The sequence below is a fragment of the Poecile atricapillus genome, chromosome Z (assembly GCF_030490865.1).
Source record: "Poecile atricapillus isolate bPoeAtr1 chromosome Z, bPoeAtr1.hap1, whole genome shotgun sequence".
Classification (NCBI taxonomy): Eukaryota; Metazoa; Chordata; class Aves; order Passeriformes; family Paridae; genus Poecile; species Poecile atricapillus.
This window is the reverse complement of record NC_081289.1, coordinates 136,052,305-136,066,604: the sequence shown is the minus strand read 5'-3', so window position 1 is coordinate 136,066,604 and position 14,300 is coordinate 136,052,305. Positions and strand designations below refer to the sequence as shown.

Below are 14,300 nucleotides of genomic sequence, written 5' to 3'. Positions count from 1 at the left end.
CTACGTAGTTCCCAGCCAGGCAGTTGGAAACCAGTTTTGATCACACTCAACCAAGAACTTTTCCTGCTGTTGTAGGTTTTCTGCAATCTTTCAGTGATACTGAACTAATGGTATTAAGGAAAAGTAGAATATAATTGAGTCGGTAGCTGAGGGACAGGAAAGAAATTCATCTGTTCACACCCAATGGCACTTGCCAGTGCACTAAGCTCTCAAGCTTCATGTATTTAAAATTAAAAGACCTGACACTGCAGCAGTATTCATTTCTGGAGGTGTCATGTCACTTTGAGGGAATTTTTCTGGAATGGAAAAAGTAAAATGTGCCAAAAAAATGCTATTTTCTTTCCTTTTGGCAACAATTCTAGTTGTCTTAAAGAGAGGAGCGCAGAGTTCACATAAGAAACAGAATTATTTGTCTTGAAGGACATCCTGTAATTAGCCACAGAGTATACTACTCCTCGCACCAGGGCTCCTCCAATTCTCATTTTCTCCAAGGTCCCTGCAGAATCCCCAGTCACAGCAGTTCCCGCACATTTATCCTTGTCATTTCCACACTGCATGGGGAAGGGCCATTAACCCTATTTTACAGATGAAAACCCAAGACACACACCAAATTTTCACAAGCTGGATTTTATGGCGAGGATTTAAGATTACTTTAAACCAGTTATGTTGCAGCTGCCACAGAGAGCAACAGCTCTGATTTCCTTTCATCCTCACTGTCTGTACCCCAGGAACAAGGAGTCATGGGCTGAGGTGGATGCACTGAAAATTTGCCCAGGAGAGCCCCAAACACATTTTCTGCTACCTCCTCCCTGCCTGGAGGCTGTGTAAGCATCGCTGCCAGTGCTAGGGAGGGATGGAGCACAGAGCTGGGGCAGCTGCTTTTTTTCACTCAGCATGAAAGCAATTCTGCTGATGCATCCATAGGCAGAATTTATACCCAATGCCCAGAGTGCAATTTAAACCTGCTCCCTGCTTTGGGATCTGAAATTGGTATCTCTGCTTTTCAACTCCCTTTCCCTCGGCACACAGGCTGCTGCTCCTGCACACAGACAGAATAGCAGTCTTGGCAGGACCAGCATCCTGGCATTCTTTCACTCCCTGGCACCTACAACTAACCCTTTCCCATCACTTCTCCTTCTCTTCATGAGAACAGTTGTAATTCTGTGTTTTCTGCCCATCTCCAAATGCATCTACTTTTCTCACGCTGCAATCCAGGCTGGTGGATGCTCCATTCTCACCCACAGCCCAAGTGCATCAGCAGCAGGGTCTGGATACCCAGTGAGCCACCAACTCAGCCTCAGAGCCTGCAGGCAGAGGAGATCCCTGGAATATGCTAAAAATACTTTAGTAATTGGAAATTAGGGTGGACACAGGAGGGAAGGAGCCTCAGAAAGCACTAGGGTTAACAACATGATAAAGCTCTGCACAAAGGTTACTGTTAAGACTTGGGGACAAAGCAACAGAAAATCTGGGGATTAGTTACCATAATGGGCATTTTGATCAGAGCCGACTGAAATACACAGACAATGCAAATTTTCAAAAGTCAAAAAAAAAAAAAAAAAGAGAGAGAGAAACAAACCAAAAAAGAAAGACACTTCTAAAGTTTTGCATAATATTTCTGTTCCTACAATAGTTCAGCTCAGGAGGCTGAATGCAACTATTTTATACATGGGATTTTCCTTCCAAAATAAGCCAATATGACTTCAAAGAAACCCTATCTCACTTTTACAGAGTTAAAATAAATACACTACATTAAAAAATCTGCAATTGCTATCTTTTATCGTTCCAGCCTTACCTTGGGATCGACTTCTGTACTTCAGTATGCCACTTGCCAGAGCTGAACTCTGATTGTTTCCTTTGGACACTTCTGCACAAGCGGGATCTTGAGACTTCTCCATTTCCATCACCTAAAAGAATTTTTTTTTTAAAAAATTCTTGCAAACTAGAGATGTTGATGACATTTTTCTCATTGTCATGATGAGACAGAAAATTCACAGCATATCATGTTTGTTTCCAAAACATGTCATTGTATTAAGTCAGCTTATATTTTCTGCAAGTAACTTTTAGCAATGCCTTTGGATATTATGGTCAGGCATCCTCTGCAAAACACCACACAAATGCCCCCAGAATGCATCCAGCACTCCATGGCATCTCACTTGGGCACTTCTGCATGTATTTGAACAAAATTCTAGCTTTTATTCCCAGTTGTGCTGCTCTGCAGGCTTCCAAAGACATCACATCTTTGCAGAGAAAACAAGTTTTAAAAAGCACTATTTTACTGTTAGTGTCTGCTGAGCACCAGTGCAAAGCTTGATGATGAAAATCTCATTTAACAGAAAGTTATGATAGCTAAGCACTTAAAGAGCCTGGAAATGTGCAATTAAAGTTTACAGGTGGAATCACAACCCCACCACCCTGAGAAAATGCATCAGGAAAGGAGGAGTCTGTTTACCAACTGTGTTTGCCGGGATGCCAAGTAACAAGGTAAGCAGCACAGCCACATGTCCTCTGCCTCCTGTTCTCCCGGGCTCAGGGACCCATGGGCAGGCTCTGCCCAGCCCCTGCATTTTGGAAGCTGCTGGTGAACTGCTGGAAGTCAGTTTTAAAAAAACCCCACCCAAGTAACCACTTTCCTGTAAAAATAATTTCTGCTTCTGCTATTCAATCTTAAAAACGTCAGTCGTTCCCACAACCTGCCTCCCATCCCCCAGTCCCTCTTATACCCAAGCCAACAAAGTCAAAGTTTATCCTTTGTGCAAGTCTAGACTACATGATTTTAGTTTGAACAGTAGAAACTTCAGGAAAACATAAAACTGGCAGAAACAGGAAGCTGGAATAGAAACTGCTTTTTATTCCTTCCCCTTCAACATGAACAGCTACAGTTAATTTACACATAGTTTGTACATCCTAGCTAGTAGTTGTTGAAATTTTTCAAGACATTGCAGCAAGTACTTTAGAGTCCACTTCTAACAACAAATGCTTTGCAGCTCACAGCTCCATGCAAACTTAAAACCACCTGATTCATTCATCAGTCTGAAAAAAACCAGCACTTGTGACTTGGTCATCTGATGAGAGCCTCATTCTAGAAAATATATGACATCAGATTCAAAACCTCACTAAGAAACCCAAACCATCAGCAATTAGGCCATACCATACAAAGTATCACAAGCTCTCCTTCAAGGAGACTTCTGGGATATGCAGAAGATAGCAGAAACACATGGAAATGAGACAGGACCTCATGGATCTCACAAAGATACATTGAAATTTACTACACAAGTGGGAACATTCTTTATGAAGTGAGGATGCCTTCCAGGTAGAAGGGTAGAAATCATTTGCACAGACACAAAAATCTCCTGGTGATCTTATAGGCGTACAAACCAATTGGTGCACAAGACCAGTACAAACTCTGTGCTGAAGAAATATGTGAAGCACAGAGATGAAGAAAAACAGTCAAACAGCTAGCGAGCTGTTTAACTATCCAATCAGAAGGGGATGGGTGCAGTCTGACTTTTCTGGAGCTGAGCATAACACAGATCAAGCCTGGAGCTGTACAGCTGTTTGGTTTCTGCAGCCTACATGGACATGGACAGTTGTACCTGGTAAGACCACGCAGCTCGCAGCCCAAAGTTGGACTACTTCCTCCAGCTCAGAAGAAGGGAGAAAAAAGGACTTAGTTTGTAGAAGTAGGTAGTACTTTGTACAAAGTAGTACAGAGATGCTGAAATCATCTCTGCCAGGGGCCAATTTCCACCCTGAGGCCAGGCTCAAGGGTGACCTGTTCAGTACACCTTGTGCCTCTGCTACATGGGGTTTGAGTTTGGTTTGTTGCTGATATGTTGGGGGTTTTGCTGATTTTTATTTTGACTGACACAGGAGAAAAGTACCAATGCATTCTGCAACAACATACATGTTTACCTAGTGGGGTGAGAAAAAAAACCAGGACACAATTGCCACTTGGATTAAAACTGTGCACCCCAAGCTACCTTCCCCTCACGGCAATCCTGGAGCCTGTGAGGCTACAGATATCAAACACCCAAACCCCATGAATGATTCACAGAAGGTCACATGTGTGCAAACACCAATGCTAGGGAAAGCCTCAAGACATTCTCAACAGCTTCCTGAAATTACAGTTTATCCAACTAGGCTTCAGACTACAATTAGGAAGTAAAAACATTTAAATCATCTCTGTCATTAAAAACAGTTAAATTATCTGTGTGGGTTTTTTTATTTTGGCAGAAGTATTTTTCTGACACCAATTATAAACACATAGGGGAAGACACACTAGCATTTGCAATGAAGGAGATATTCTTTAAGCTGTTGAGCTTGCCTAATAAACCACCAGGAGTTTTATCATATTCAGAAAACACTTAGAAATCTGATCTACAAAGCTTGCAAGAACTCCCCAAAGGCGTGCGTCTGTAGTCTTTGGCTCTCTCATAACCCAGACAAGAAGAAAAATCCAGCTCCACCTTATCCTTCTGGCAGCGAACATATCGCTTTACTGTCTCGAGGTGGCTGCCCAGATTTAACCATGCCATTTTAATTTTCCTCACTTTCAAGGAAATGAAGCTTATTATTTCAGTCCTGTAGGTCTCTTATTAAACTAAACCAATAAATCCCTCCCAATGCGGTCCCAGCATTAAGGACAAGGGGAGCTTTAACACGCGCAGTAGTTCGAAGGGAGATCTAAAAATAGAGCCCATTTTGCCAGTTCATTAAGTAGCTCTGGGATCAAGTGACGGTGACATCTCAATTGATTTCAAAGGAAACGGCACTATCAGGGACACGCGGTCCTGGCACTGCACCAGAACGAACAACTGCCCTCGGAGTCCTCGCCTGGGCAAAGCTCCAGCGTGACCAGGCTCTTAATTAGGCGAGATGAGGAGCAGGATTATGACAGTCTGCACTGTTTAACCGCAAACAGTTTGGCAATCCCTTGCCGATCTACAAAAACAAGACGGCACACAGAGGTTGATACAATTTAATAAGCAAACTGCTTTTCTGCTGCCCTTGCAGAGCTCCTCAGCTGCTCCCTTCCCATCAGCAAGCCCACCCAACTCCCCCCGGCACAGCCTGGCTGGCTCTGCCAAGGAGTGCTAGCAGCACGCAGACCAGTTTATCCTGATGGTTTGGGGATGAAGTAGCGAGAACCAGGCTTGGAAGCGTGCAGCATAACAAATTCTGTCTTACCTGCACTGGCAAAGCAAGTCCACCAGCAAGGGTACTGTCCTTCTTCAGAACAGCCACGTGAAAGAGGAATGGCTGTGCACCAGCACAAGCTCCGTGGGAAAATTCCACATCTTCTCTGGTCCCATTCACACTCTGTCCTGATCTCCAGACATGACAATTTTTCTTAAAGCAGCACTACCCCAAACATTTAACCATGAATTACCGCAACACCACTGTCTGTGGGGGAGCCATCAGGAGGAACCCAACAGGCCTCCACAAGGAGACAGCAAAGACTCTTCAGAGAAACGCCCCACACACCCAACGCAAACCTTCACCTATTCCCCACACAAAGTCCTCCTTTCTAGTCCCTTGAGACAAGCTGATGCTTTAAAGCCTCTAATCTTTCAAAAAATTTTCAAGATTTTTTTTTTCTATGACCTAGTATAATTCTAGCTGTTTCAGTTATTTGTGCAATTACTTATTGCTTTATGGGGCACAGCACGCTATAAGCCTTAAATGTATCTGCTAGGCAGGGAACTCCACATGCCCCTTTGCCTTGCACGGAAAGTAAAATACCTTCACTTTTAAATTACCTCTTTTTCACTTTAATTCAATCCATCTCACAGACAAATTACAAACTGCAGCACTATAATTTATGAGAATTAACATTGCAAGTGATGCAGAGAACATGGATTTTGTGATCTTGGACAGCACTGAGTTTTCCATGCCTTACTGCTCTGTTTTAGGGCATGTACAAAGCATGCACAGATCCTAGAAGGCGACTGATGAGCAGGGACACAGTGCATCAGGGGCTGCAGCACCCAGGGGCATTTTTCCAAATCCCAAAGGCCAGGATGATCCCTAAACATGGATCTCATAAGAAGTTCAAATTAAATCCAGACTTAGCAATTTTTTGGTGCAAGCCAGAGGACACCCCTCTTACAAAGGGCACTTGCATTGCTGCTCCTCTCTTTCATGACACAAAAGCAGAGAACCACTTGGACACAGGGACGGAGGAAAAGACAAGGAACGTCACCTCCACATCAGCACTAATTCAGTGTCTTGAACTGGCACCTCTATAAAAACCAGTGCCCTTGTTGCGCCACTGATGCAAAGCTGACAGGGCAGACAGCAGTTCTGCACATTCATCAAGGAGGCCACAGGAGGGCTCAAATCTGGGCTGTGTTTGGCAGCACTGGTGGAACAAAGCCTACACCACCTTCCCCAGAAGCTCACCTGGGAACTACACAAGCTGGTACCATCAGGTGCAGCCCATACGTCCTCCTGCCCAGCCAACAGGGACGGGAATCCAAGTACTCCTTTACTTAATTTTAAAGAAAGTGTTGGAAAACTCTTGGTTCATGTGCAGAAAGAGATCAGGAAATCTGATAAACAGTCAAGAACTGGAGCTGCCCAGCTTTCTGAATAGGTGGAAATGCCAAATAAACAAAACAAAAGCTTTTAAAGTGGTGTCTAGTCTGCCACTTTACCAAATGCCTGCACTCAAAAATGACCCTAAGCCTTCAGTATAATGCAGTAGTTGCCAGACAGGGTATTACTATTCATTTCAGGAGGCATAAAGCCTCAACCGTTATTTTTGTGTATTAAAATCTTAAAATCTGCAGAGTAAGTCACACACAAACCCACACAAGAAACAAAACCTGGCATTCACCAGCAAAAATACAGCAGCAATATCTGCCCATGCCCACTCTGTAAACAGACTGGAAATGCACTATGGCAGAGCTGAGCTACTCTCATCTTTGGTAATGTTCTATTTACTTTTTACAAGACTCTCCAAAACCTTCTTGAACGTGTTTGACACCAGGAGCCACCATGCGTTGACCACTATTCAGGGTTTCAACTGTGCTGGCTCCAATGACTCACCGGTCAGAGCAGCTAAGCAAAGCACACTCCATTTTCAGATATCCAAAGAGTCACTAAAATTACTAAAAATGTTTAGAAGAGAAAAAACTTATAAAAAATATCCTTTTAAATAGGAAGAAATGCAGGAAATGGCTAACACAGCCAAGTTTTCCATGAAACACATATCGCAGACAACACATGCCTTGGAAACAGTAAGATGCTCCCAGCTAAACAGTTCCCAATCCTTTTTGGACCAGATTACTCCTTCTCTGTAGCATATTATGATTTTCAGTAGAAACAGCTTTTGAGCTAAAGGAAATCAAATGCACACAAACAGATCCCTGCTGTTCTCTTTTTTATGCTTTATCCTTCCCCCCCCACTCCCCAAACATCAAAAAAGCAGGACACATGCTTTCCATGCAGTTTAGATACTGCCCACGAGATGTCTCTGTGTGCTGCAGAGAGATCCCAGAAGACCAGTCTTAGTAAATAGCAGAGACCTAAGGGATTCCATGAGTGTACAACAAACATGGAACTCAAGCAGTGTGAAAGCTGGTTCAGCTACTCCATTGTTTTGCTTAATATATGCTCAGTTCATGGCTTAGCACAGATCTGGAGCCTTTACACCATAACAAACAATAAACTGCTGATCTTTTTTTTTTTACTTTTTTTTTTTTTTATGACAATCTTTTAATTCCCAATGAGGGACAAAATATGCAATAATCACTCCTCAAAATAAACAGCTCTCCTGAGAACAAAACAAGACCTTCTTAATACTGATGTCAAGCAACAGCTGCAGAGAGCATTCCCATGACGCCACTGGTGGGAGCTTTGGATTTCAGCTCCAAACTGGCATTTTATACCATCCTAAGTGTAGAAGATATGGAATATGCAAGAATTAAGTGTCTTTTATACCTGCATGAAGTATCTTTCATACCTGCATCTTCAAGGATCTGAAGCCTCATGCATTATAGATGCTGCACAGCACATCTCAAATGAGTTCTATCTGATCCCAACCAAGTCTGGACAGTGTACATGGTCAAAAATTTGCAGATGTGGTACTGAGACATTCACACTAACTAAAATTCTAGAGCCTGTATCATCCTTCTGCTAATGTATGTGAACCGCATGGCTGTGACAGCATTTCTCTTGTTCCAGTGCCATGAGGGTGTTATTTTTAGCTTGTTAAAGGCAGTTCATCTCCTTCAAAACTGGGCAGTTATCCAAACAGCCAAAGGAGAGACAGGCTGTACTGTATCTGATGCTTTATGGGAAAAGCCCTCATTCACAAAAATAAAAACCATGCAGAACCTGTACCGTAGATAAACTTGTGTTTCTATTACTCTGCTGACTCGGCTTTCAAATGTATGACATGGGAAGAGCAAAAATTGTAACTCTGGGAATTGTCTGCACTCTTATTTATGGTCAAGTGAGAAAGGTTATCTTCCACCAGCCAAGCAACAGGAGGTATTTCACGATTTGCATCACATCTACAGAGAGCCCTTCTAGTGCTGGGCCCTGGGTGAAAGGATTTTCTCTGGTCTTGCCTTTAAGATGAAGGCAGTAGGAAAAGGCCCAGAAGGGCTGGGAGCCGGCACAGGGAACGATGCGAGCGCTCTGAGGAGCTCCCACTGAAGAACATGAAGAGCGAGCTCATGTTAATGTCTCCTTGACAGGTGAATTTTACAATGTGTGAAAAACAGTAATTCAGCGACAGTGCACCCCTGGAGGCCTTTCAGCACTCTTCCTCCTCCCAAGCTCATGTGCCAACACCTTTCCACAGCCCTGACCAGTATCATACCACCACAACTAGCCCATCACTGAGCAAACCCCCCCTCAACAGGTCCAACTGCAATTGCATATTTTAATGTGATAGGGCTTCTAGAAACAACACACACTGTGTGAATAAGATTTGGTCTCCAAGTATTTTGTTATTTTCCCTTGCCCAAATTCCTAACTATAGTTACTCTGAAAACTTGCTTCTGGAGTCACTACAGGACGCAGTGTGTCTCATTAGCAACAGCATGAGTGAAGGGCACTGCATGGGCACAGACCCATCGATGTGCTGGGCAAGGCTGCACCTCAGAAAGGTACAGCACAGCCAGACTTCCAACAAATTCAGCATTTACAGCTGAGCAGCAGCTCTGAGCCATGCCAAGGTGCAGCTGGCCCCTGCCCTTGCCTGCCCCTTCCGAGGGTGATGTGGCACATGGCAGGATCTGCAAACACTGCCAGCCATCACCACGAAGAGGAAAAGGAGCTGTTGAACCCTTCCCAGTACATAAACAAGCCCCACACTAGGCTCCTCAATTTCTTCCCCTCCCCCCCACCCTAAGTAAAGCCTTTCACTGCTAAGCAAATTTCTGCCAGGAAAATATTTTTCTTGCTTTTGTCCCAGACATGCAGTGATGTTTGAGGAGTGAGCCATGTTTCTGTAGCCTGTGTTGAGACTGCAGTGCCCTAATGGGAACAAACACTCCACTACTCCAAGAGGGCCCCTCTCCACGCCCTGCACACATTTAATTGTTGAGTTATGCTTCCTGTTCCTTCTCAATGCTAATGCTTTCTCTGAAATTCTCTCTCAGTGTTTCCAGGAGAACTTTTGACCCCAAGACTGTTTTTAAAGTTATGGCATTGTTATCCTGTTCTTCATTATGCTTGCATGGCTACAGGTAATTATGCATGGATTCCCTGGTAAGACAGAAAGGTTCATGGCAGAAAACAACTAGTCAGTCCTACAGGACAGAAAAAAAATACAAATGGAGAGGGAGCAGAGTTAAACAAATGCAATTCTTCACATTCACCAAACAGGTTTATTTACCCCCTTTCAGCTACATGTCTTACATGAAAACCACAAGTGGGTTTTGGCAGGGATCAGGTAACCCAGATCACGCAGGGAACAGGAGACATCCTGTTTCTGTTGCCGGTGGGAGGGTGAGGACCTTGCAGGGTCATGGTTGTCTCTGCGCAAAATGCACCCAGCACTGACGTGAAGGCACACTTCAGGTCATCTCAAAATGATTAAATATGAGTAGAAAGGCCCTGATACCCCACAGCAGAGGGTCACGCAGCTGGGGGTGCTGCCAGAGGCAGTGTCCCAGGGCTTGCCTGCATGCTGAGCTTGGGCACAGGGAAGCAAATTCCCTCCCCACTGCCCCCACTAAAGGAAAATATAAGAGTGACCTCTTTTTCTGTTTTGTACAGTCCTATTCTGCATGGAACAGACTCAGCTCAGGATCCTGCCTCCAGCAACAGGAATGGCAGATGCCCAGTGGAGAACGCAAGATTTAAGTACAGAGGAGCAGTCCCTAGCCTTCCATCCCTGCCTCCAGCAATTACAGATCCAAACCTTCTGAGCCAGGCACCCTTTTGCTGTATTTACTAACCTGTGGGAATTTCAAGCCATTAATATGAAGCTGGTTACTGAAGCTCAACATTTAAAAAACACTCAGACCATCAGATATTGAACCACACAAAGGCAAGTAACTTTTGAAGCAACTAAGAATGGCACATGCTTCGGTCTAGGGACCAAAAAGCCCCCAAATTCATTGGACACTTTCCAAATTCTTGGAAGATAAGCTTTCGCTCCGTTCACTTCCCAGGTTGCTCCACCAGCCAGCAACGCAGTGACAGACTCAGTTTCAAGCAACAGAAACACTAGTAAAAGTGAATTAGAATTAAAAACAAATCATCCAAGGCAAATAGTATAATAGTATCCTACTTCACACTTGGACATAAATAGTGGCATTTTGGAATAGAAGTGTCAACTGCACACGGCAAAGAATGGATTGCAGTGGAGGAGTTTAAAATCCCCAAAATGTCTCAGGACCATTTAGGATAACACAACTCTCCGACAGTGTTTTGCGTCTGAAGTTTAGGAAAGTTTTGGACAAACTACTCCTGAAAGAAATGTACTTTCAGGATATTAATGTAATCCTTTTTCTGCCTCGCAGCACAAGGCTTAATGAAGTTAAAACTTTAAGGCATGTTTCATGTTAAACAGGGCTTTACATAAGGAGACTGTAAAAGCAGAACTCCATGTAAATTGTATTACGTGATTTTTATTAATGAAACTTAACAAGTGGACTTTCAAGTAAGACTTAAAGTGATACTTCTCTTAAATTACAGTTTTCAAGTAGAAAAGAGTCACTAAACTCTTCAGCTGTGTCCTGCAGAAGCTGACTAGCTCAGTCACTCAGAAGCTGACTTTATTGCCCTGCCTAAAAATGCTGAAGCAGAACTTAAAAGAGTTTAAAAAAACAACTGCTCATGGGGAAATTTTTTAACCATCAGCATCTAGAAAAGATAATTTTCATTTTTACTACTTTTTTCAGATTTTTTAAAAATAAGGCAGGTCAGAAGGGACCTTGGAGGGGTGTCCCATTTCAAAACAGTGACAACTTACATCAGTTTCCTCAAGAGCCTTATCAGGCTGAGTTCTAAGTAGCTACAAGCATGAGAATTTGCATACTTACCTTCATTCCAAGTGATTGTTTTTTCTGCCTGCTTCAGCCTTTAGGCAGTCAGGTGCTAAAGCAGCAAGTCCATCAAGTCTAATAATTATGACTGTGAATACTCAACAGTGAATTATATTCACACAGACAAGTTAATGACAAAATACCTTTGACAAACTAGAAGCTCCTGCAAGTTTTTAGTATCTTCTAGACTTGTTTAAGAATTAGACAGACATTGTTCTGGGTCAGAAAAGGGACAATGAAGCATCAGCTGACAATAAAACACTCAGAATTACTCATTACAACATAACCATCCAACACCTGACAGTGTTCCTTTAAGTCCCTCCAAAGCCCCGCAGAGTAAACAAGAAAACCCATTAACCTCTTGTCAGAGGTGAGAAAGGTAACTCCTGGACAAGGCTGAGTTGAGAGTCAGCTTCAAATCTAAGATGTCTGACTCTTAGACTGAGATCACAGTCTCATTTACCTGGTCCAGGCCTTGAGTACCACCCATCCTGAAAGTCTAATATAATTACATTTGTGCTGATTAAAAATAGTCCAGCTTAGTTCCTGTTTTAATCCTCAGTCACACTGTCATCCCTTATCTACAGTACCGATATAATGGAATATATGTGAGAGAAAGAGAAGACACATGAATATCATCAAAAGCATGAGAGCAGCAGAGAACAGTGATTTCCAAAGCAATTTTGCAATAATCTATTGGACTATACATTTATATATATTTAAAAATATAACCTTGTGATGCTTTGATTTCATACTGGCCTTGAAATCAGCTTCCAAGCTTTGGTGTGAAAAATCCCCCTCAGTCTTGCCAGGTGGAAAAAAGCCGTATGAATTTTATCTTTCCCATACATTTACCTTCCTCTGTTCTGCCTGGTGGTGTTATGCAGTACTTGCACAGCCCAGCTCAGCTCAGGCTGCCCAGGCCTGAGGGGGATGGATGAGAATGAAGGTAAAGCTGGGAGGTTTACACAATACAGACTGGCCACCCCAGGCTGCAGAGCACCCTGTCTGCACTCCGAGGCTGACACAGCAATTGCAAGGGGAACACAAACAAATTCTGTGCTTTGGATCAGAAAAGCCATGATTTCATCTGCAGATCAAGCAAAAACAGAAGAGGTCCTGAAAGTCACCAATAACTTATTATATTTCTTTAAATTACATCCTTTCAACAAAAGAAATTAATATAAACAGAAAAGACACTGAAAAAAAAATCCTGCTGCTACTCTTCTAAGGTGTTTATTGTAGCAGATTTCTGTGACTTCCCCTCAATCTTCCACTGACGTATTCTGAAAGCAAAGAGCTATTGCCATCAGGGGCAAAAGTGCCTGACAGGCAGGCAAATCCAGCCAGCTGGGTTAGTGGCCACCATCACTGCCAGCTGCAGCGGCACAGGCATGGACATCAGCTCAAGTCCAAGCTGAAGGGTTCTGGGAGGCTCATTTAGCTGTGTCGTCATGGTCACGTGCACCCCAACCATCTTGAGCCTCCCTAAACACTCTATTAATCTGGAAAGGAAACACTTGATACAAAAGCCATCACTGGCAACCAGGCAGAGCCTTGTTGGAATAGACATGGGCAAACCAAGTGACAAATAACTCCTAGTGTGTAATAGAAGAGTCCCTGGAATGCCAGGGAGCTTAATCCCAAAGCCACACATAATTAAATTTTGTCATAATTTATTTTTATATTTAAGTGCTGCAGAGCCATAGCCTTATTAGAAATTACCAGAACAGGAAGCATGATATGCAGAAGAATTCAAATTATTTTGATAGTAAAAAGAATGCTTAGATGCCCACTCAAATTCACACACAAACACTACAGCAACATCAGCATGGTGAGCATCCTGCATTTATTTTTTTTCCTTCGTCCCCCAAAAAAGGCACTCTGGCACATAGAAGAGAAGACAGTGAAGAAAAACCAAAATTTACCAGAGTACTGAGATGTGTCAGAGTGAGGACTGTCAATAAACATTGACCCAAGTAAGTCAGAGATGACAGGCATTTAGGAAGTGAACACTGGCATCACGAGACTCATCCTGGGGAGCAGCCTTTTTGCTCAGGTGTAAGAATAAGAACATAAAATCAAAACAATCACCAAACCAGTATCATATCTGAGCCATCCAAAGGTTGAACTGATTTACTTTAACTGCAACAGAAAAGAGTGGGAGGGGAAGACAAGAAGGGAAAATAAGAAAGAAATAAAAGCTTCAAATGACTCCACCTGCCTTTCATTGCTGGAAAACCAGTCCATGAGCATTTTAGATTAGAAACATCACTTTATTTTTTGTCTGTACCATACAAGAGAGGCCCAGAAGACCTATGAAGTTTCACAGAGCTGCTGCATTACAAATAAATAACAATAACCCTCTTAATCTCTTCTTAATGCAGCCCTGAAGGGAATGCAAGTAAGATTATCAACCGGCAGCATTTATTCAGCAGAACTTCAACTATGGTTCACAGCCAGAAATTCCTATCCCTCCTCCAAAGTGTCTGTTGACTTCAACAGAGCAAATATAAACTTTAAGACTTGGATCATAAACTGTTAAAGAAGTTTTGTTACAAAAGGAGGGGAAAGAAGAGCATGTAACTGCGTAAGCACGGCAAGAGACTTTGCATCAGATCCAACAAAAGCAGTGGAAGTGGGTGGAAAACAATCGAAGAACAAAACAAAACCACGATTGCAACACAGGCTGGAGGCCTGGAGAGCTCCTGCTCCCTGTGCTGCTGCCTTGCTGCAGCTCAGAAATGGCAGGGAGTGTAGTAAATGCCATCCCCTTTCCAGATTCTCCCC

General features: G+C 43.1%; 1 protein-coding gene across 1 annotated transcript in view; it reads right to left on the bottom strand.

Moving 5' to 3' along the window:
- Window positions 1–14,300, bottom strand: part of PDZD2 (PDZ domain containing 2) — a 201,890-nt gene that overhangs the window by 37,209 nt on the left and 150,381 nt on the right. Inside the window, exon 7 of the mRNA XM_058827058.1 lies at window positions 1,796–1,907. Coding sequence (XP_058683041.1) covers window positions 1,796–1,907 — 112 coding nt within the window. The remainder of the gene's footprint in view (window positions 1–1,795; window positions 1,908–14,300) is intronic.